Here is a 24,664-nt window from a genome sequence, read left to right on the forward strand (position 1 = left end):
TGCCAAAGTTCCTTTTAATGTGCAGGTGAATTATTAGAATTACTTACCATTAGTTTCTGATTTTTTCCCCACTGCTGTTACCTGTTTGAAAAAGTAAGAATCCGTTATTAAAGTTGAACATGGGGGAAAAAAAAAGTCATCTTCATGCAAAGGACAGCATTCGACACACAACTTCTTCCAAATAGGAATAATAAAAGTTACATGCTGTCCATGGTGTTTGGTGCCTCGTTGCACTTCCTTTTATTAAGGTGTATTAGTGACACAGGCATATGAAAAGGCATATTAGTAACACAAGATATGCAGAGACCTAATTCCAAATGACTGACCATATGAAGGCAAACAGTGCCTTCCCTCAGCAAAAAGCTTCACACACAGATGCTATCTTTTAAGAATGCACTGATGCGTTACCTTAGAAGAAGATGCTGCTGGCTTGTCAACTGATTGCTTCTCCCAGAGATTACGTTTGCCAGATACATCTCCTGGTCTTAAATCCTGTATTTTTAAGTTAATGTCAGAGAACAAAAACCAACTTTAGTTCAGATTTATTTTAACTTGCTAGAGGAAAAGTTAGAATGTGACTTCCTCATAAGAAGATTTGAGGACCATCTACCAGTTGTAAATATTACATTTTCTATCAATTATAAAGTTATTCAGAATGACACCTCACAGAATCACTCCACACATACACACGCTTTAACACAAAATCTAGTCCTACTGCATCTATTTGGTTTTACACAGACTGGCTATAATTTATCATATTCATCCTAGACAATAGGAAAAGTTCCTTTTTTGAGGAAAAAGAGAATTCAGAAATAGTATTTCTGTTAGGGAGGAATTCAAAGGTAGCTTGTCTCAGGTATGTTAGATCAGAATCAACATATTTAATTAAAAAAAAAAAAAAGTGTCAGACTTTAATACAGCAGATCCTCCTCTACATTCTTTAAAAAAAGTTTCAGGATTTAACACTGTAGTCAGTCCTATCTATTTGAATTTCCATTGTATCTTTTACAACCTTAACATGGACCGATCACTAACCTGACATGGAAAAAACAACTACGTAAGGTAAAGTCAAAAAATATTAACAGTAATAATAGTATTATCTGCAAATAAGTGTATTGAATTTTGCTTAAAGTCTCCATATACAAATTTAAAACTTTTCTTTGCGGAAAAGCAGGACTACAAATCCAGAAGACGTATGCTAGGCTAGTAGTAATGCACCTTTTTAAGGATAGATGGATTGATATCTGCCCCTGTGGACACTAAGCAAAAGACTCTTAAAACAATTTAGGACATAAATACCATCCTTTTCAGAAAGTCCTGCATTGTTTCCAGAATTTTGCTCTTGCCATGCATAGATACGTAGCCTTCTGCACACAAGAATTTATAACTTGGGATAGAAAAATGCGCACTGAGGTACAGAAGTCTAATTTCTGCAAGAGGTGTTTGCACACAACAGTGATGTTATAGTCCAGCCAAAGATATCATTAAGACTTTAAGCCTTTTCTGTGCTTCAAAAAGTGAGTTAAGCAGATAGCAAAATAGCAGTAGACTGTCTGAATGCCTGATCTGGAAAACTATGAATTATTATTTATTGCGTAGGAATAGGATGAGGGTAAGGAGTTATTTTGTAAGTAAGAAAATCTTGTTTTCCCTTTGATTTAGCCTGATTAAAAAAAAAAAAAAAAAGTAAAAAGTAAAAACCACACATTACAGATGTATATCATTCTTCAGAGTCAATTATGAATAGGTTTACCTGACCAACTTAGCAAACAGACCCGCAAAGAATAGGAGGAGGGCAGGTTCCTTCAAGCAGAAATATTGAAAGAAGAAAGAACAATCTATTGAGAAAGAGGGAAATGAAGACATAGATAGAAACAGTTCTCTGAGGGGAAAATAAGAAGTTAGTTTTACATTATCTAAAAGATGCAACTTAGAAGAAAGAGAAAATCTGGAGGTAGATGCTGTGCTAGTTTTCAGCACTTGTGATTAACTAGATCTACCACAATTACTTGTTTTCTTTTTATATTTATTTCTATGAGGACACAATCTCCATGTAGCCACCAGTAAATATTGACTTGAGGGACAACGCTGCAAATTTCAAGGTTCTCTTTGAGATAAATAGGCACATGAATTAAGAAAGCGTATGCTAAGCTACACCTTTTATAAAGGGCAAGTGAACTGGCAGAAACAAACTACTAAAGCATATGGGAGGAAAGCAGATCTGTGATACAATCCTAAAGACGGTGAATCATTTACACCATGAGTGGTGCCTTAACATTCTCCAGTTTGGAAACTTACAGCATCAGTTCCTCATCCCCAGCCTTCCCCTGCACCTGTTCCTGCACCTACCCAAGAATTAGCAGAAGGCCTCTGAGAGCTTCCAAGAGAGGATGGGCAGTAAGGTTCCTCTACAGACCATCAGTTGGCTAAGGAAGTACCATCACCACCTCCATCCCAGCAGATAACCCACCAACCAAACAGATTGTTGCAGGTTTACTTACAGAAGGTTTTGGAGCAGATGATTTGTTACTCTCTGGGGTCTTGGTTAACCATTCGTTGATACGACTGGAGACACCAACTTTCAGTCCAGCAGTTTCCTACAAAAGAATAAAATATAATGAGAAGACTTTCAGAATAGCTGTTGCCCTATTTTTTCATGATTTGGATTTAAAAACAAAGCCAAATCCGCGTTTAATACAGAAGTCCTCACTGAGGTTATGCCTAGCTAAGAGTTATCCTGCCTACTCAGAAGACATTATCCTTATGAATTACACAGTACTAGTACCCTTTAATTTTCAGTAATGATAACTGTGATCTGACAGAATCATTTTAATATTTGTGCTAACCAAAAATAAACCTTAGACACAAACCTGCTGTTTCTGTCATAACCCCAAACTCTAAGGAGAAAAAATCTTTAGCCTAAAAGAAGAAGGGGTACCAGTAAGCCTAGAATTTCATTTTGTTAAATTACTTTAAAAAAAAAAAAAAAGAACTAGAAGTCAGCTGGCATAAAATTTCGATCATTAAAATAAATCTTTAAAAGCTTAGAACAAATTATTGAAATTTCTTGCCTATCTGTAAGTATCCTTCTTCAATCTATGGTTTGCTTTTTCAGCTATGATGAATCCTCCTCAGAGCCCATCAATTTACAGAAAGGAAATGTGGTTTTAAGAATTTATGTTGAATAGATAAACGTCTCACAAACGCTTCTATCCATGACCTATAATAGATCAGTAGCTTGTCTGTTTAATCCCACTCTGCCCCTAGAAAGAGTCTTTCCCTACACAAAGAATTTCTTTGTACCCAGCTTGAATTAGCCAGATATATTTGTCTAAGATATCTGATGTGACTCTGGAATGTCTCATAAGTTAGCACAGTGTGTCACTAAATTCTTCCATTACACTGAGTACTGCAGCCATGCCATTTTGCAGGTTTCTGAGGATTTCGGGATGCTTTGTGATATTCTTCAGCAGTGATGTCAAGGGAAGCAGCCAGGCTTACTCATAAGACCATGAACTGCAAGATAACACCCATAATTCTTTATAATCACCATGTGAAATTAAATACATACCTTATTCGGTGCGCCTGTTCCCCCAGAAGGTGATGAAAAAACATTCCCTTTCTCCCACATGCTCTTGATATTACGGACACCCTCAGCTGGAACAGGAAGGTCAGAGGCTGCTGGCTTAGCTGGTTTTGCAGCCTTTGTGCCCTGCAGAAGAATTGAGACCAGTTGGTGGTTGGCATTAAAAGCTGGACTTGCAGGGTGGTTTGGCTCTGGGGAAGTGCGGAGGAATGCAGTAGTTCTAAGTTCTAGTAATGATCATGTACAGATGGAGAGAAGGGACCCTGCTCAAGAGATGACATTGAGATTCTCCTTTTCTTGATTTGCAGTTGGTCAGGCACCCTTGATATGACAGGCTATGAAAACTGCTTAGATTTTTGTATTTGTTACATTTCTAGAGCTCTTGGAAAACCACAGCTCTGCACACAACTGCTCCAAGGCTTATTTTTTGTCCTCCTTCAAGTCACAACACTTGAATCCTGTAAGCAAGTCTCTTTCATGGATATAGCAATGAAAATTTCTCTCCTGCCTCTGGATATAGCAAATCCAGAGGCAGGAGAGAAAGGCTGCGCTGTCAACCAGCATCAGACTTATTCCATCTGCCCAAGACAAGTTAACCTCACAGCCTGGGATTCTAGAGGCAAATTTCAGCAATTGCAATATATTTGGAATTAGCTGTCATTTTTGTTTTTTTGTTTTGTTTTGTTTTAGGGAGGGGAGCTTTTTTGTTTTGTTTTATTGCTTTTTGGTTTTGTCAGTACATCCCTTGTATGGTTACCAAAAACACCAGGCCAAACTCAGTCTATTCTTTCTTTTCAAAACTCTTGTACGTTTTATGTAACACAGATTTGAAGGGAGTAGAAACCTGTATGAGCTATCGAGATAATATCACTTTTAATATTATTTTATTGCCATTACACTTGCAAATCCATGTCAACTATATTAACCAGTGGCTTTCACATTGCCTGTACTCACTGACTTATAAAAATAGTTTAAAAATGAGCAAACAAAAAACTACTTTTTCTTGAACTATGGAAAGAAAAAGCTCTCAATTCTGGTTTCAAAGCATAAATATTTGACTGTTGTCAACCTATGGTTGAATTCTATTTTGTTCCCCCTCTTTTTCTTTGTCATTTCTTAACTCCCTAATTCACTAAAGTGTCTTCTGAATCCTTCAAGAGCTATTTTAGGCTTATAAAGCAGACTGTATATTTTGTAGGGAAAGGGAAAACATGAATCTGAGATTACATGTAGAGTTATATATATATATGGAGGTTGGTTATCAGCATGCCTCAAGCATTTTCCTTTTAGAGTCTCATTAGAAATGGCTTGTGGAGAAAAAAAATCAAAACATTGACATTTTTAAACAGGGAAATAAAAGGTGATTATTAAAACCCCAAAGCCATTAGTAACTAAAGTCACTGTGACCTGGAATTAACTTACCACAACTGCACTAGTGTATTGCTCAAGTCTACTGTCAATCTTTGAGACAACTGCTGTCGTGTGGGTGGGTTTCATACCACTTTAGGGAGTAGAAAAGAAAAAAAAAAAAAGGAGAGAGAGAAAGAAATTAATATTGCCTCCAATTAAACATAGTTGTTTCGACTGAATCTACAATCTGTTTTATTGTTTTACCTCTTCTGAGCGGATTTGTTCAAAAATTCTGCCCGTTCCTCTATCTAGAAGAGAAAGAGACAAGACCTGTAAGGTTAAAAGTAGTACACACACAGCCTGTATAAGGCCAGGCTAAATATCATTTTATATGTCAAAAAGTCAGTCTGAAAGAGATGGATTCCAACAGAAATCACTGCAAATACACACATAAGTTTTGTACTTGGGAAACTGTCATTCAACATATGCAGAAGGGTGGATATAATTTTCTGCATTAATGTTTGTATCCTGCTTATTTCTTCAGTATTCTATTTGTAACAATAAATCAGCAATACAGAAAGGAGAAAAATGGAATAATTTTATCTTATTAAAGAGGTTGATAGTCACAAAATCGCTGTCAAATTCCCCTCATCTCCCACACAAAAGCAAGTATATGCCTCTTGAGGGAGACAGCAAATTTACTACTGTTTTTTCTGAGCTGAGATATCAGACTAGGCCAAGTTTGGAGCTCAGCTATGTACCCTTCCTCATGCATGCTTTTTCAAGACACCAACAATTTCATTTGAGCTCCAAAAAAAAAAATCAGACTGTACTCTGATGATGTTCAGCAGGGTCATCGTTGAGCCAATATCTACTAGCTGTTATTATAAAAAGTGGTATCTTACATTTCATCACTATTTTCTGCTCTGCATATAGGAAAATACTGTAATGCTTACAGGGGAAAAGAATCATGAAGGTAAAAAGAATCATGAACATATCACAAGACTTATGCAAAATCTCTTGAAAATTTGGGGAAAAAAAAAAAAAAAAAGAAGAAGACTACATCCCTGAATAAATTTTTAAAGCATTTCATGATAGGGGAGTATTCTGTGTCAGGAATACTCTAAACAATCAACTTCCTAACGTGTCTTCCACATTACGTTGTTCCATTTCTTGTCTCAGGCTCTGTAGTGTCACATAAGTGTTAAAAATACAGAAGCAGCTCCAGGGTACAGAAATGACTATTAATCAGCCTGGCTGGATTCCTGGGGATTCCCCAGTCTCAGTATGGGTTGCCCATTTTCAAGTCCCTTTAATAGTGACTGCTGCAGCGTTCATGCCTTCAAGCTAAGGCAATGACAGCTATTCCTTTAAATGGTCCTCTTTTGTGCCCTTTAGCATTAAAGTTGTATTAGAATTTTAAATTGCACACCAACCCCATCAAAGGGCAAGTATGTTTGTTTTATTTCTCCAGACCATATGAGCAAAAACTCAGGCAGTTCACTTCAGTGCAGAATTTGCCAAATAAGACAACTGGAGGATCTCCAGTTAGTGTCACATCCAGTTTAAAAGAACCTCTAAAGCTCTAACAAATATATACAATTTACAGAGCAATTTACATTAACAGTTTTAGTTGCCAATAAAAGATTTAAATGAAGTCCTAAGTAGAAAGATGGGCTTTGCTTGGATATGTACCAACTGTTTCAATTCACTCTCACAAGATGGCAGCAATACACCAGGCAGGAACCTAACAACACAGCAGCAGAGTGCATATCTAGGGCTCTCTCTTCCTTTTCCATCCTCAACAGTTTACACGGTAGTTTTGCCATAAAGAAATATACTCAGCGTTGCCACAAAACAAGCAAGTTATTTGATTAAAAGTGACTAAACAAATTTACGATGCTAACGCAAAACACATCACCTCTCCTCAACTACAGTATAGTTCTATATATAGAAGAGTTTCCCACAGCACTGATTTCTGGACGGTAACCAGCAGTTCTCAGAAAGATGCATTATATCAACAAGAGCTGTTGGTTTCTCCTGTTCTCTGTTTGAAGGGGCAATTCCCCCAACTATATCAGTGAAACCCTGGCTGGCAGTGAGGACAAACAATAAGGAACATCCCAAAGAGCCAGGGCTCAAGGCAACTATGCTATAACTCACTTAACAGCATCTTCTAGTTCAGATTAACACAGGTTCCACTTGAACTCATACAAAAGGGACACATCTTAAAACCTGTTTAAAAGAAGCTAACCCCTAGACTCCATAGCCTTCCTATATTCAGAAACGAGAGGCATTTCTATACAGCACAAAAACCCAGCTGGCATAGGCACTGGGGGACAGGCCAGGGAAAAAGGGAATATGAGTTCTTGGGGCTGAAGTAAAAGGATGCAGAGTTATTCCTTACCCTCTGGAAACAGCAATGCTCTGAGCAATTGCTGTGGTGTCAGGAATAAGCTGGGGATTGTTCAGAATAGGAGGGTGGGGAAACAAACCAGAAAGTAAGTTAAACAGGAGAGCAATTAGGAAGCAGCCCTCAAAGCTGAACATGGTCTTCTTCCCAAGGAAGCACGTGCCTCAGGGGGATGGATAACACATTTTCCACACATATAAGGATTTGTTTTATAGAGCATCTGCCTCAAAACTGTGCACACAGCAAATAGAACACATTGCATACAATTAGAGCAAACACACCTGCACACACAAATGTATTCAACATATAGGTCAAATACATTTAAACTGCACAGCAACATTTAAAGATTATTTATTTATCCACTGCACTCCACACAAAGTCCATGCAAATAGTTTAAAATGTTTGGCACATACAGTAAACAATATTACAAAATAGATCTGTAAGACAAACAGAGAAAGCAAGGTGGTTATCAGAAAAAAACAAGGTTATTTCCTCAACTAGAAATCAAGAAATAAAAAGAACTTATTTTGCTATATTCTCTTTAACAGAATCTTGTAAAATAGCTTGGGATTATATTTTGTCAGCATGGCATACTTTCCAAAGCCTCTGACATAAAACACACATGTACCCCATCGAGTCAACCTGCCAGTGGCTAATGAAACTATGAACAGAGAGAAAAAACATAGGATTCCAGGCTTTACCTCTCCCACCTAACCTTAGTTGCTTGTAAGTTAAGCATTTAGTCCAAACTGCTCATTTTAATTCCCTCCACAGTCAGTGGAGAGACAGAGGAGCTCACCTCACTCTAGGGAGCGTGGGCTTGCTTGTCCATCAAGGCTGACTCGCTCTCTCCTCACTCTCTCAGCTACTGAAGAAGTTACACTGCACAACAAAATCCTGAGATGGACACCTGTCCTGCTTGTAACATTAGATGAAATGAAACCCTCCTCCTCCTGCCTCAGAGAGCTGGCTCCCGCCTACAGGAGTTAAAGCTGATAACTGCATCAGCTCAACAAGAACACACAGCCTTTTAACTGCATCCCTTCAAGGCAGCAACATGCACCAGGGTCTCTGTTGCACATACTGCTGAGAGGTACTCTGCCTGATTCATGGCAGTAGCCACCAGTGGACACAAATAAAAAGCAAGCAGAGTTTCAGAGCTGATCACAGCCTTACTCGATAGGGATAGCACACAAGGAGTAAAATAAGCAAGATGCTACACAAAAATATGTGTGTGTATATATATATACATTTATCCATATGCAATATTATATAGACATGTTTGGTTTGCTGATTGTGCAAAAAAAAAACGGTTGCTTATTAAAAATCCAGTTAAAGTGTAGGAGTCATAAATGCACTTCCTTCCATCTGTACATCCTCCAAGAACAGAAACCGAATGAAAGGAATGAGTTAATACACAGTTAAAGTCAATGACTTGGAAAACAAGCACCATTTAAATATTTCCAGTAACATTTGTTTCATGCATAGTTTTTAAATGATTCTTAGGAATTTTAAATTGTGTATTAGATATTAACAACAAAAAGTGCCTTAAACTGATGTAGTGAAAATTATTTTCAGAAAAATGGGGCCAAGGGAGACAGGGAAGAGGAAATATGTATAAAGACAGAAATCCCTTTATTATAATTTCACCTCATGCCTGACAGGTGGAAGAGCCTGGTGAAAATCCATTCTGAGTGGTAGTCCCTGGGAGTAAAGTGGCTTCTCCTGAGCCTCCCACGCTCTTTTGCTTCATTAAGTAAGCACAGTTAGGCTTTTTTCTGTTGTCAGCAGCATCTGTGCAGAGCAGGCCATTTTATGCCAGTTTACCTGGCAGACTAGGGTGCTGCTACAGCAGCAAAAAGGGGGAAAAACAAGCATTAACAATCCTGTCCTTACTCCTTTGTTTTCCATCTGCCACAAGAGCAGCTCATCTCCTAGAAAGCACTGATTGCGTGTAGTCTAATTCTTTCCAGTCAGTGCTCCAGTTCTCCAGTATTAAGCAATACTGAGACAGGAAAAGATAGGTCTTCAAGGAAAAAGTACAAATAAAAATCTCAAGCCCTGAAAAGTCCTGCTTCAGTCTTAGCTGTCAGCATCACCTTGTGGGGAGCGCTGGTTGCCACATCAGCCTATGTTTCCCTGGAGATATCTGCAGCAAAAGCAGGAGATAACCTGCCCCTGGCCACCTGCTGTTGCTTTCTCCCTTCAGTACCTAACTGCTTTTGCATTTCTGTAGTGGGGGAGCTCACCCCCACCAGCAGAGGAGAATCGGTACCAAAATACCCTGTTTACTCCTGATTAAATTTAGGAGCAGTTGCTCAAGATATCATGATCACTCCTTCCCAAAAAAACATGAGTAATGAAACTGTCTATAAGGCAAAATCAATAAAGACTGGGCAGAAAATCTCATTCTTTCACTGTAGTACCATTTTTGTGAACTAAACTAGGGAGAGCAAGAGGTAGAATGGGATGGGAGAGCATGCTTTGCCAGACTGATTTAGGAGAAGACAATGTGCACATGCATCATATGGTCTTTCAATACTGTGACTCCTTTTTTCATCATCAGTTCCAACTCTCCACTGACAATGGAGTATTTATATTTCTCACATGATTCATGACATATCTAACTAGATAATACATTCATCAAGGAACAAAATATGTGCCAGATGCTTTACCAGTCAAAAGATAACTTGGTCACTGTATGATAGCCTAATGAGAGAAATGTATACCAAACAGGCTAGGCCAAAATGAGAATTCTGTCCAAACAGAAGGTGACAATAGATACCGTCTTCTAAATGCTCAAAGTTGGTGTCAGTTTTTTAAAACTAGATTATTGCCTTCTCAGCTACTGACCACAGAAGGCCAAGAAACTTTTTAGGGCGTGAAGATTTGACAGCATTATATGTATGCTCTAGCTGCCCACAGACACCAGACCGAAATATCTACAGTATCACCAATTTCTCAAAGAGACTGAGAGAAAAGGGAAAAAATATGTACAGAGTTGCATAGATTAGTTTTTGTAACAAAAAAAAACTTCTACTTAACAAGTCATAAAACCAGCAGCAATTATCATCATAAAAAATCAGACCTCAAATGTTTAACATTTGGAAAATTCCAGCTTTCCTCTAAAAATACACTTAGTAGCATCAGTCCAAAAGCTCTCTGAAACCTATTAACCTCCTGCCAAATCCACTGTTTTGTCCCACTCTCCCCAAAATTATGATCTATATCTTGCTATTATGCATACTCAAGTATAATTTCCTTTCTTATGAGTCATCTGTGAACTAAAGCTCCAAGTGTATGTCATAAAAGGCATCTCAACAGACAGAAGGAAGAAAAAGAAGCCCTCTCAGGAGGACTAGGAAGAAGCTGTACAATTACACTATCCATTCTTGACATAATGTTTTGCAACCAAAATAGCAAGACCAGGTTTATCTAACAGGTGGGAGTTGGGAAGCAACTTGGCAATCTTTGTTTACAGCTGTATGTATTCTGTCCTCAAATTTCAGGTTCAGATGTCAAACTTGAGTTTGACTGAGGAGTCAAACTCAAGTCTAGCCAAAAGCATTTGGCCACTGTATTACCTGGAACAGGACCCAAAGCAGTATAGGGTTGAAGCTCAAAGAGCAAGCTGTATGAGCAGAAATGTCATTCTGACTAAATGCAGCTTGTCACCTATGACACACACTTCTTAATCCCATGGAGATATCCTTCATGACCCAACATAAACTCCTACCTGACAATGTCCTGACTGGTTCTTTTTCTTTCTAGTGCCCACTAAGTGGTATTTTTTGACAGACATTTTGGATTCTTACCTGACTAATGCCTCACAAGGAAAAAAGGGAAAGATGGGTGAATATGATTAACAGATCTGTAGTTTTAGCTTGAGTTGAGGAAGTGACTAGACTAAATATCAAAACAGAATTCCCAATAATTTCAGAGAGGCCAAGATTTCTTTTCCATGCCGAAAGGTCATTTGATTTATCTGACATCCGAAATAATATAGGCCTCAGAAGACCAGTTAGAAATTCCTGCAGCAAGAGAAGGTGTTTTGTTGTTGTTGTTGTTTTTAATATCATGTAAGAAAATAAAATCCATCCCAGTGTTTCTAGATGTTGTTTTGGAGGGTTTAGACGTAAGCTAGAACTACCATATGGGACAATTTCAATTAATGATGATTAGGTTGAATATGCTTAAAGACAAAGTAATTTGGCAAGGAAGAAAGTAATTGTGGAAGAAGAGAGTGGCATTGTGAAAGAAGAGAATGTTCTATGTGTGATCTTTTCTGCTCCAGTTCACAAAGCAGTCCTATAATAAATTAACATTGAAAATCAGCACAGTAATGCAACTCTAAGTATCCTTCCTCTTGAAGGTAAAGAATCTTTTTGGACATTCTTGACCAACAACAGGTAACTGACATGACAGACCATTTTAAAAAGGGTCTCTAATGTTGAGTCATCCAAATGAATGAAGTCTTTCAGCTGAAGGTTTTAGGCAAAGGCCTATTTCAGAACATTGGCCCAGGTCTGATATTAAGTATTTATGCAATGCTTCAGTGTTTACCAATTGGTTTGAACTGCAGCTCCTATTACTTTTTCGGTACTATATAGAAGTTAGTGGGGAGGTTACCTTGAGAGATGAACCTTTAGGACTGAAGCATTTAAATGGTTTCTTTTCTTCAGATACACCATCTTCTGGCATCTTTTGACGTTTCTCAGCAGCTTCAGCCCTTCTCCTTTCAATTTCTTCCTTCATCCTCCTCTTTTCCTCCTAAACAAATAATAAAGGTTATTTCTTCTTTCAGAAACTACATCAGCATTACAGGGCTTTGTAGTCCTGCAAAAATTTAGCACACTTTCTAAGAACAGGTATTTATGCTAGCCAGGGACTTATGCTAGTTCGGGGACTTGTATGAAAGCTTATATCAGAAAGACATTCTGATGTCAATTCATCGTATTATTAAATAAGTGAGGAAGACAGCTATTCCGTTACTTTAGTCTCTCCTCACAGGGAAGTCACCAGCCTTATTGTCATGTAGTGTTGCTTAAAGAGAGAATAAAGCTCATTTATAAAAATGCTTTTTCATTATGAACTGGATTTCAGAAGCCTAATATCATTTTTTGTAGTTGTACACACAATTAAAAACATTTTGGAAGAACAATTAGATGTGCTCTGAGTATTGATGCAAACAGGTTTACAAGAGAACCAGTCAATCAAACAGATTGCACAGACTCCAGTTTGTCTAAACAGGTGTAAGAAACATAAACTCCCATGGTCTCATTTCGTTTCCCAGATTCAGTTTCTCTGTACCCTCATGTGTCACCTTTGTATTGTACTTCTCTCCATCTGCTCTGACACATGTGCCAAGGTTAATACTTCACATGGAAAATTCAAAAGATGCCCCGAAAGTGAAGAGGAAGTGCTTATAATTTTCCCTCCAGAGACATAACTTGAGTTTTTACTTCATAAGCTACAAGTCAAACCAGAAGCCCTCCAAGTACAAGCACTGTGTGTGCTGGTTAGCAAGGTCTGTTATACAGCAAGTCACTGGGCAATCTCAGCATTTATTGAATTGTACTATAAAGAGCATACCATATTAAAGCAATTGGCATTCATCTGCTAATGCTATTATTATTCTTCCACCATTTGTTTTCCAAACATGTGAGATTCCTAAATGATGCACCAGAGATTTGAAAATTTATTTATAGAGTCCCTTGGCAGAGGAAGCATAAGCGAACAGATGTACTTGGGTACTTGATATTTAAATAGACAAGAATATCTTCCTAATGAGATCTTGCCCATCATAACTATATATAACATCAGCATTCCAGCTCATCTACAGCAGACAAATTTTTGCCATGCACTTTGTAATTCAAGTTGTGCTACATCAAAAGGACTGCAAATAAACTAAGAAGTCTGTGGCTATAACGCTGCCTCCAGAATCTTGCATACCCAACAAGATAAGAAAGTTACAACTGCTGTAGATGACATCCTGGCTCATGAAGACATTACTACAGCTTTGTCTTTTCTCAGAGAGAGACAAGAACTGCAGTTTTTCTTGGTGCCCTGCATGTTTTACTTCAGGTTCTCACAAGAATACCTCTGTGATGTGGTCATGTTTGATATCAAACATGGCATACTTGCAGTTACATCTGAAGGGTAAATGGGGCAATTTTAATGTTGGTAGCATATTTGAAATAACTGCAACAGACCATGTCCTGACACGTGACCATAAGAGCACATGATACAAATAGAGCTCCCAGACAGGGACACCTGAAGCAAATGTACAACCTGAAGCAAAGTCATGGCAGCAAATTCCCACACAGTACTCCAACAATATCACATCCAAGAAAGAGAAGCCCACTTTAGCCTGCAGGTTTGGGTTTAGTCTTGCCTTCCTTGTTGTACACTCCATTGTCACCTATGTGCAAGTCTCCTATGGCCTTCTTCTGCCCTTTTGTTAAATACAAACACATTCTCATCCAGCTCCAATGACCTCTTTGCCAAAAGGTGTCTGTATGGACACTGCTGTAAAGAGTTACCATCTAATCCATGGTTGACTGAGGCAAAGTAGTAACAATAAGGGATTAAAACCAGAGATCAATATGTCTTACTTTACACTTACCTCCTCTCTGGCCTTTCTCTCAATTTCTTCCTGCTTCTTCTTCTGCTCCTCTTCCTCCAGGATTTTCCGGCGCTCCTCCCGCCTTTTCTTCAGTTCATCCAGCTCCACAGCTGCCTCCTGCTGTTTCTCCTTCAGCTTCTCGAAGTCATCTAGCCGCTTTCCAGCCTCTACCTGGGACCCTGCCTTTGCTTCCTGGGCATTCGCAGTTCCCTTCAAGTTGGAGCGGCTGGGAAAGAAATGAAAGGCAAGTTAATGCACCACAGGTTTTCCCTTCCTAGCCAGAGCCATCCCCCTGCCCCACATTCACCAGCAATATGAGGATACTGCCTCACAAGATCTTTTGTTCCTTGTAAACTACACTGAACACAAAGCATTTTTGTTGGGAGCTAGGTAGGCTGGGATACTTGGAGGAACACCTCTCCTATCTGCTGCCAGTGAGGAAGCAGTCTCATGTACTTGTAAAGCAGGGACTGTACCACTCTATCTGAGAACGCAGGCCACCTCCAGTTTTATCACAACTCAGCTAATGAGCTTGAAATATTTAACATCTCATGTAACTTTAGCAAGACATATCTTATCAGTATCTCCATGGTATACAGTAAACCACTGAAGTTTCACATCTCTGCCTTGTAGTTTTTGTACAGAGGAAGCACTTACAAAAAGTATACTGTACTTTATGCAGAAAACAAAGCAATGGAAAACCATAACTAATTCCTTTCTGCTGGTTTTAAGTGAGACAAATTTACATATAAAAAAAAATAATAATAAAATTAAAAAATAGAGCAAAGATACTCTCCTATATTCTGTGTTATAAAATATGCATAACCCTTTGCTTTCAAAGGCAAATATTTTATATAATCCCTTTAGAAAATGACAAGCATCTTTGGGAACAGAACCAGTTACTTCACTTGAGGAAGACAGAAGGAAATGAGAGTGGTGAGATTCCTACGGTTTCAACAGTTTTAAAAACTGTTAGGTCCCTACCTAATCTAAAGCACCTATCACTTGGACTCAGCAAGCTTGTACGAATAGAAAGGTTCATCTTTGCTGAAAGTTTCCAGGGAAGGTATGACTTTAATTAAGGAACTGGCAATAATTTATTAATGACGACCCCTTCCACAGAAGAAAAACAAGTTTTCCAGTCAGCTCTAATACGACAGACAGACAGAAAGAATACAAGGAAAAAAAAAAAAGTATTTGTATAGGCGAAGTGCATACTTTCAACAGAGTCAGATAGTATCACCTAGTTAAACAGTTACCACAACAGTGTTTAGTCAAATGTCTGCTCCCTGAGCATGTTTAGTATTACCGCTGACAAGGAGATAGGTAACACAGAGGTATCAGTGTGCTATTGACAAGGGACAGAAAAGGAATGTACTTACTGATTTTTTTAAAGAACTTTCTGCTCTGTTCTGTTGACATTTAGAAAAGCTGGATATTAATGACTTCATTAACTGAGCCAGAGTGTTGCAGAATTTAATGTCATGAGACAGTATAAATCAAGTGTTCCAACAAAAATAATAACTGTTAGCGATGATGAGATTAGAGATGACAACATGAATAACAAATATGATATAAATTTGCAGTCTGGTGAATAACACCCAGTCCTGTAAATGTACTCTTCATTCAGATGGATCCTTCATCTACATAAGGTTAACCATATAGAACAGGTTGTCGGATCGGAGCTGAATTATCTGTAGTTTCAATATTGCAATAGGATCTGCTAACACAGATTACTCTGCCCCCACATGGTTTTACTGACTGGGATGAAACTCAGCTGCAGCAGGGTAGAATGCATGGTTTTTGAATTGTATTATTAAAAAACAATGCCAGCATAACCAAACTGACCCTGGGATGTGAATCTCACCTGTTGGAATTTATCTGTGAAAGTTCAACACCAAAGTAGTAAGACCTGACATTTATTTTGCAATGTGTTTATTTGGTTTTAGGAAGTCTTTTCTATATATAACATCAAAAATTAATGGGAAAAAAAGAAAAAAAAAAAACAAAAACAAAAAAACTCCCAGATATCTGTGAATTTATGTATCCCTAAGACACTTTCACACTTGATTTTCTAATCTAGAGTTTTAGGTACATAGCACATATTTCCCTAACATCACCTGACCACAATCCTTTTTTTTTTTTTTTTTTTTTTTCCTCTAGGTCCTATTCCTGAATGTGTTTTTGCAGTGCAATTACTTAACCCAGGAAAGTAGAACCAGAAGGTTACCTTCCACCATAAGAGTCATGTTGTTGTGAGGGGTCACTGATAGGGGCTTGCATCAGATAGTGACACCTATTTAAAGAAAGGAACCCTTGTGCTTTTTTAATACAAAACATATATACAAATAACTAAAACATTGTGAGAAAACATTGGAAGCTTTATTTGAAATTTCACTTAGACTATTCAAAAACAAAGCAAGGATCGAAACTTGAGGTTTGAGGTAAACTTTTGGGTGTTCACCCTGAAATACCTCTGATTTAGTTCACAGAGGTCACAAGAATCCAGAACAACCCATGAACCCCATAGGGCACCAAGTATTTCTAAAGATCCAATTCATTTATGCTGTGCAGCCCTCAAGAAATCTGTTTGTTTTTTTTAAGGCTTTCCTGCTTCATTGCAGGCTTGCAACCTCTGTAACAAACATCCCAGGAAACTAATTTATTAATTATTTATTTGTTTGTTTGTTTATTTATTGCTCTTGCCCTCTAAACTCAGTGTTGTCAGCCCAGCCAGATCTACAAAATGGTGAAAGAGGTCACCTTTGATAGGTATAATGATATCACTGGCAAGGGCAAATGCTCAGCACTCAAAATTAAGAGAGCTAAGAACATACCAGTTACTCCGATTCTCTTAATAAATAACTGCTCTGTTTTATATCAGTATATGAGAAAGGTTAGTCCTTACTGACTTCAGTGCAGATGGCCTCAAAGAAATCAACAACTACTCTCAACCTTTAACTCATAAAAGCCGAAAGAAGAATCTAGTCTTAATTTTATTTTTTTTCTTTGGAGACCTCAGGTGACTGTTTTGTCCTTCTTACAGTGAAGATCATTTAAGTTTCTAGCTCATTTTATTCTCATGCAGCACACAGGACTTTCCCTACTGGCTCCGCATAATCTGAAATAGGAAACAATAAGCTGGCAGTAATTCTCTGTATTTTCCTCCAGCTCCCAAAATCCTCTGTTTTCAACAGATTCTGGGAATCTCCATTCCCTATTGTCAAGATTGAGAAATTAGCACTGAGATGCTGGGTGGAGGAATAGTTTCATAAGTACCTCTTTGGTGCTAAGAAATGAAATTGGTTGCCAGCTTTCAGACAAGGAGGAAAAGGGAAGTAGTGATTTGTGGGAGCCAAAAATGTCAGAACAATGTGAAAAACGTGTTACTTCATATTTAGGACTTTTCCAGTCCTGCATAAGAATGGGGAGAAAGGTAGGTGGGAGGGGAGATGGGAAAGAGAAGCTGTAAAATATATGTATTTTTTTTTCAGTAATTTTCTGGCTGACATGGACAAACAAGACGCAGATAAGACTTTTCTTTAGCCTTCACTACCCTATTTTATTCTCAATCCTCACCATTGAGAGTTAGCCAAGTTACATGCTTCCTAATGAGTATCTGATGTGTTCATGTAAAAACAAGAAGACAGTTCCAAAGAAAGCCTTAGGTTAGACACCCTTCTTCACACATTTGGGAAAGAGTGGAAAAAAAACAGGAGAAGAAAAAATGAGTGGAAATACAGATCTACATGTTGCCACTAAGTCCTGTCTCCCACAGGAAGTGAACCAAATGAAAACACAACAAAAATATTTTTAGAAAACCGTTCTCGTGTTATTGATGATGTGACCCAAGTCATGATGCAGGACAGTTCTAAGCAAGGCCCATTTCCTGCTATCCCATCTCCATGCTGCCTGACTCCCTCTGTCTTTTGGCCTTAGGTCAGGGTGTCTCCAGGGCCTTACGAACTGCATTTTATTTTGAGAAAGTTTGGTTTTCCCGGAAGAATCACAAGGGGAATGCTGAGATATAACAGCAAAACCCATCTGACCTACATGGATTTCTAAGCATGCCTGGAGCGTTTAACCTTTTCTTTGCCTGTGCCAATGTAAAAGAGAAAGAGATGTGCAGAAGGCAAAAAAAAAAAAAAAAAAAAAAATTCTAACCAACTCATGTTTCTCTGCTAGAAGGAAGAATTTGTGCTCTGTTTCATTTATTCCCTTCCTTTTAGCAGGCAGAATCCCTTTTTAATAAACTTCCTTAGCAATTTGTTACCTTCACTGAATTTCCCAATACAGCCACAAGGCCAGTATTTCCTTCAAAATAAAAAAAAAAAAAATATATAACAATGCAACTTTTAAAAAGACATATATATATATATATATATATATATATATATAGGCTAGGAGAGGTTTTCATCTAACTGAAAACTCACTTTTGTAGATAAGTCACTAATTTGAAGGTTTGCCTTGAAATCAAGAGAGAAGTTCTATCAAGAGTTACCAATTGAATTGTGCTTCGTACTGATATGCAGTCTGATTAAAAGCAGATGTATAATTGGAAAATGAGTTATTTAAGGTTGAGATCTGATTAAAAATATTAGAGACTACAAAATCTGGAAAAATCTGGTCATTACTGGCCTCTGTGCAGATATTAGAATGAAATTCTAATTGAAAGTCCCTCAAGGAAGGAAAATTCCAGCAGAGAAATATAGCTGCTCATCTCTACTGAGGGCACAAGGTACTATTTATATCTGCTATCTGTACCTTGTTTTGTCACTGTAACAAAGGGATGGCAGTCCATTAGAAAACAGGCCAACAACCTTAATTCAAACCAAACCACCCAGTGAACACCAGAGCTTCCACTCATGATGCCAGTGTAAGTCTTCTTCACAGCTGCCACAAGGCCATTAAAGAGAGACCCCTGAGAAGGCCCCCTGCTTTGTTCTAGCATAAACAAGCCCCATGCTCACTTGGAACTTACCCAAAAGCATTCTCAGTAGATTTAAGTTTGGGGGAAGTGAGTTCACGTTCTCCATTCTGTACTTTTTGTTCAGGAACTCCCTTTTTACGATCCCAGACACTTTTCATTTCCTCCTTGGGTGCTTTTTCTTTATCCTTGTCATCTTTTACCTGCTCAGGAGATACCGTAAATCATAGGGGGGGAGGGAGAGAAGTCACAGTGAGTCATTATAAATAACAGTCAAGGAACACAAATTTCTTGGTATTAACCAAGTGATTTACTAATCTTAGCGATTAACTAAGTAACTGTCTTCACAATGCATATGTGCTTTACGGAAGAAGTAGTCTGCAAAGCTCAAAAATGTGATCATCCATCACCTTGTCTGCCTGACCTGAATTCAAGATGAAAACATCTAAAATCATCAGTCTTCTGTGAAAGTTTGTTGCAGCTGTGGGACTTTGCTACCACATCACTTCTCTCTACAATTGCACCTTCCTCAGGCATCCCAATCCTCCTCCCTTCCACTGCAGCCTATGACAAACCTGGGCTGCAAGCCCTCTGGGAATAGGACTGTTTTTACATTCTTGGTACAAGGTTTAGAGCATTGAAGCAACAGAATAGTTTGTAACCTTCATCAATTGCCAACTTTGCTGGATAAGGTAAGTTCATGCTGTTTGGATATATGCAGATCATTCTGCAGCACAGCACTAAGAAAATGAATTGGACTAGCAGCCTAAATAAACTTTCAACAGCAGCAGAGGAAAACAAAAAAAACCCCAATTTTTTATTTTTTTTTTTCCCAACTGTACCATATTGGATGAAGTGGGCAAGCAAGAAAATCATAATAATAATAATCTTCTGTTACTTGAAAGCTTGTCACCATCCCATTTGCTATATTAAGTAAAATAAAATAATTTCCATAACCATAACAGTCCTGTCTGCAACACAGCAGCTTTGAGCAGCTTTTGAGTTCCAAACTGCACCTAGAGATAAAAGCCAACAGCAGGCAATGCGGAGGTGACACACACCACAAGTCAGTGCTGGGTGGTCATACTACTTAAGTAAGTTTGACACCAGGGAGTGATGCTGGACACAAGGCACAGAGATGCTTGCTCTATCCCAAGAGCAGGCAGCAGCAGCGCAGACATTCCCCATGTGCTCCTGCCAATGGGCTCTAGCTATGACCTGGCAGCCCTGCCCTGATGGACAAGAGGGGAGTTCAGTTTCCATGGCCGTGCATTCTTTGGCTGTGATGCCGTGACTACTAGCAAACAAGGCCATTATTGCTAGCTGCCTCAAGGAATGTCTTTCTGTTTTCTAGGAGCTGTGCTGAGACAACCAGTGCTATTCATTGAGTCTAATGAATACCGTCAGACAGTAATGTCTTTTGGGCGCTCCCAAATCTGGGCAAGATTCTAGCCAGTGACATGTTAATAAATAAATAAATAAATAAATCTCTGTTGTCTGTTGGCAATCTCTTAAACCTTCAGTCCCAGACAGGGTGATATGGAGACCCACGATGTTGATTGTTGTAAGATTTCAAATGCCAGGATGTCTGTGTTGGGATTTTGAGAGCATAGGATTTCCTTTGCTGAGATTTTCATCAAGACCTTTCTAAGTCTCATTAAAAAGCCAATCTTCCAGCTGCCTGATGTATTGAAGTCCACTGGGGAAGGTCATATCTCTTACATCTTAATTGAAATTGCTGAGAAAACTAATATTAAAACAATATAGTTTAAAAATTAATAGGTTAAGAAACATCATTTCAGAAGGCAGTAGGATTTATGGTAATATGTGTGCATTTGAGAAAATCATTACTGCAGTTTGGCTTCTTTATTCAAAAAGATAATAAAACAAGATATAACACAAACATTTCACAGCTTTCATGTCCAATACTTTTCCTACTAATTTTAATGCCAAAACTGTGACTGATTAGCAAAGAAATTGAATCCATTATGTCCCATTCCAGAGGAAGGCAACAGGAAAATTATTTTCTCTTGTATCAGTGCTTCCCTGAATTACAGATGAGTTCAGCTCCCACTGAATTTAGTGAAAAGGACTACTCTGATTACAGATGGAGTGGATGGGTGGCATTACATGAACTGAACACAGTTTGCACTGTCTCTCAAATCTTGACCCTCAAGTAAAAAAAAAACCTGGCCAAAAGCACGTTTAGCTAATTTTCAACATAATTTATTTATACTTTAATCTTTCTCCATGCTACTTCTTTCCTGGTAGGCTTATATATTTATATATGAGAATCAAGTTTTCTAAATCTAGGACTTGAACACTCAGAAAACACTGAATCAGTTACTGAGGTTGGGGCCATTTGGCAAATTTTATTCCTTGCTTGGGCTCAGTTTCTTGGTGACTTAAAAGCTGTGGGCATCTGGGTCTAGGGCATCCATTTAGAGCCAACGACTATACCCAAATACCATGAGAAAAGCAACCATTGCAGTACGTCTAGCCAAACTGGAAGCAGGAAATACCAGAAGTCTCACATCATGAGAAAGCTTGTTCTTATGAACTTTCCAGGCCAGTTTTGAGAACCCAAAATTGTGGGGCAGTTCAGAGAAGGAGACAGATTTTGTTTGCTAATTTGATCGAAACCTGAGCTTTGAGGACCAGATTTTGGTCACATTAAGAAAGGATATGTACTTGTGTTGCACAATTGCGGAAGCAAATCTGGTTAAGTATTCCTTCAGCATCTTGTTCACTACTAAGAGGATAATGCTATCCTCTTAACTCCATATACGTGTCTAAAATAGCCTCACTGAATTTATACATTCTTGCACGGGGGGAAGAAGTGGAGATAGGAGCCTGACCTTGACTTTGTTTGGAGTCTGAGACTGTCATTTTTAATTCAAGAGCCAAGAAGCAACAACCGAGGTTTTCAAACCTGAGCAGAACATGTTGAATGTTCAGCTTGATACACGTGTAAAAGTTTAACCTTTCAGTGGATGCATATTCAGCATTGCACCAAAAGTGGTACTCTCTCAAACTGTCTCACCTTGATCATCCAAAAGGTACTAAAATCACAAGTTACTTTCAAAAGTCTTGCCAGTTTCCTGGAAGAATCCAGCCTTGTAGGCATGGCTGAAAAGGATGACAGATGCACAACTGAGTGCTGATCGAGCTCCACACAAACGTAAGCAGGATGACTGTGTCTCAAGCACTCCTCACTCCAAATCAATATTTGCGGTCAAACATTTACAGCCCACTTTTTACATTTACTTGGAATATTCAATGATTGTGTGCAACAGTGAATATTACAAGCTGATTCCATCATATGAACAGCTTTTAATATAATCCATCCCTTATTTTCTGCACAGTTCCTTCCTCTGGTTTCACAATCAGGGTAATCAGGTACAGTGACTATTTCATTTTTTTAAGCATTATTTTGACGTATCTCCTAGGCTTCATTTAACTCTTTCCCTTTCTAGACTGTTATTTTAGTATTGGCAGTCTCTCTCCCTGTTCATTTTGAAACCAATCTTTTAACCATCTTCATCACTTTATTTGCTTTTTCCTGTACCTTACTAAAAATATGCACAGTCAACTCAGGTAACTGGACAGAAAACCTTGTTACATGATTTGCCCTCACCTCTCTCTGAGGGTAAGCTAAGCTTCTGCAGCATGTTCTGAATTAATCAAGCTGCCTTCCTACAACTAAGGACACTGGACCAGACACTGTGTAGCCCTCAGCACCTCAAGGCAGCTGCACTGGCAACAAGCTGCCTGTTACTAAATCTCTGTGCTGTGGCTCCCTTTAAGCCACGTGGAGCTGGCTGAACCTAAACGGGTGCAAACCTGCAAGAAGATGAGTAGTCCCAAGGTCTGGCCAGGATCAGGGGCCATTTTGATACCTGCTACATTGACCCAAAAGCTCAGGTGCTGCATAAAATGGAACTTGGCTCCCTGTTTGCCAGCTGTAACCTGAAGAGTAAATGGTTCCCAAATCTTATTTACTTACCATACAGTAAAACATCATGGCACCAGCTCCTGTGTTTACAGTGGAAATGCAATGCAGTAAATTTTGTAGAATTTCTCTTTAAAACAAAAGAAGAATCTTGGGTATGCATAGTTTATATCATGGGACATTGCAGTTTGGGGGAAAATCATTAGTTGAGGCATTCAGGTGGCCAAAGGGCCTAGATTATTGTTATTGTTATGGTAAGAGTAGGTCTCAGTCATAGGGGAAACGTTCACAGTAAATGGGAGGAAACCAGGGAAGGATGATTAGTTGAAAAATTCATCCCTAAGGTGCAAACCATCCTTGTATTATTGCGTGACCTGAGTTTAACTGAAGTATTTGTTCTAAGACAAACAGGTCTTGGTTGTAAGGCCCTAAAAGAACAAAACACTTAAGCATATACTTAATGTTAAGCACCATAAGTAGCTTCATCCCTATTTATTTCAGCAGGATTACCCATGTTCTTGAAGTAAGGCACGTTTAAGTACTTTGTTGAACAAACAACTTTCAGTTATAGGTTCCTTATTTATTTTCTTAAGTTTCCCTACAACATCTAAATCAGTGGTTTATAAGTTACCTGATCTTTTTTGAAGGCAGGTTGAAGCTTCTCTGGTAACTTTTCCTTTTTAGCTTCCACTTTAGCCTCTTTGTCTTCCTCCTTTGTTTGTAGGTTTTTAATATTTTTTGTAAGTAAGATATGAAAACACCATTCTGTGAGCATCTGCTTGCAGTTTTGTTTCTCCACACCGTGTTCATGTACCAAACCTGCGTGCAGCCACATCTTTCATATGTTGCTGTGCCCACATCTCCAAGTGCAGCTGTGCTCCCTCTACCCTCTCCAAATCCTTCCATTCCCCCATCTGGGCTTTCTCCCTTGTGCAGCATCATGCTCACATGTCCCAGCACAGAACCCCTTATTGTGATTGCATTTAACACACGTGGTTCCTCACACAGTTTACCAGGTGCTCATAATATTTTGTGTCAACTTGTGTTTGCCTCAATTTCATGTGTTACTGCAGCAGGCCAGCTTACAGCAGCTGAGAAAAAAAGGCAGCAAAAAAAAATAAAAATGCAGAGCTCTGAACATGCAAGGTGTGCTCTGAACAATGGAGTGAGGGCAGGCATGTCATGCACTTCATTATTGATAAGCAGAAACAAGGAATTTTAGTTTAAAAAACAGACAGCATGGGTATTAGTTGTTTAAATGCAGGAACAGATCTGTGAGGAAATTCCAATTCAATCTTTTTGTTCTTGCATTACATTTCTCACAAACAACAGGTGTCTTATTTTGGTGCAAAATGTTTACTGTACCTGTTTTTTTAGGAAAGCTGCTTGAGGTTTTTCCTCTTGCACTTTCTTCTCTTTTACCTGCTTATCTTCTATTTTCTTTTCTTCCATCTTTTGCTTTTCCTTTAATTTTTCTGCTTCTAGCTTAGCCTTTTCTTCAGCTGCCCTCTTTTCCTCTTCTGCCTTAGCCCTCTCTCTTTCCTCAGCTGCTTTCCTCTCCTCTTCTGCCTTAGCCCTCTCCCTTTCCTCAGCTGCTTTTCTCTCCTCTTCTGCTTTAGCCCTCTCCCTTTCCTCAGCTGCTTTCCTCTCCTCTTCTGCCTTAGCCCTTTCTCTTTCCTCAGCCGCTTTCCTTTCCTCTTCTGCCTTAGCCCTCTCTCTTTCCTCAGCAGCTTTCTTTTCCTCTTCTGCCTTAGCCCTCTCTCTTTCCTCAGCAGCTTTCTTTTCCTCTTCTGCCTTAGCCCTCTCTCTTT

At 38.7% G+C, this 24,664-nt stretch overlaps 1 protein-coding gene across 34 annotated transcripts in view; it reads right to left on the reverse strand.

The window, feature by feature from the left end:
* Positions 1-24,664, reverse strand: part of CALD1 (caldesmon 1) — a 197,281-nt gene that overhangs the window by 2,874 nt on the left and 169,743 nt on the right. For 20 of the 34 annotated variants that reach the window (XM_084498854.1, XM_084498852.1, XM_084498876.1 and 17 more), the window contains 9 exons: positions 18,956-19,104; positions 13,975-14,200; positions 11,979-12,119; positions 5,201-5,244; positions 5,009-5,087; positions 3,572-3,712; positions 2,502-2,597; positions 409-492; positions 48-81 (listed from right to left, as the gene is read on the reverse strand). In XM_084498854.1, coding sequence (XP_084354980.1) covers positions 48-81; positions 409-492; positions 2,502-2,597; positions 3,572-3,712; positions 5,009-5,087; positions 5,201-5,244; positions 11,979-12,119; positions 13,975-14,200; positions 18,956-19,104 — 994 coding nt within the window. Of the gene's footprint in view, positions 1-47; positions 82-373; positions 493-2,501; positions 2,598-3,571; positions 3,713-5,008; positions 5,088-5,200; positions 5,245-11,978; positions 12,120-13,974; positions 14,201-18,955; positions 19,105-24,664 lie in introns of all 34 variants that reach the window. The other 14 variants (XM_084498870.1, XM_084498868.1, XM_084498861.1 and 11 more) reach the window with 2 other exon arrangements.

The sequence above is a fragment of the Aythya ferina genome (assembly GCF_964211825.1).
Source record: "Aythya ferina genome assembly, chromosome: 1".
Classification (NCBI taxonomy): domain Eukaryota; kingdom Metazoa; phylum Chordata; class Aves; order Anseriformes; family Anatidae; genus Aythya; species Aythya ferina.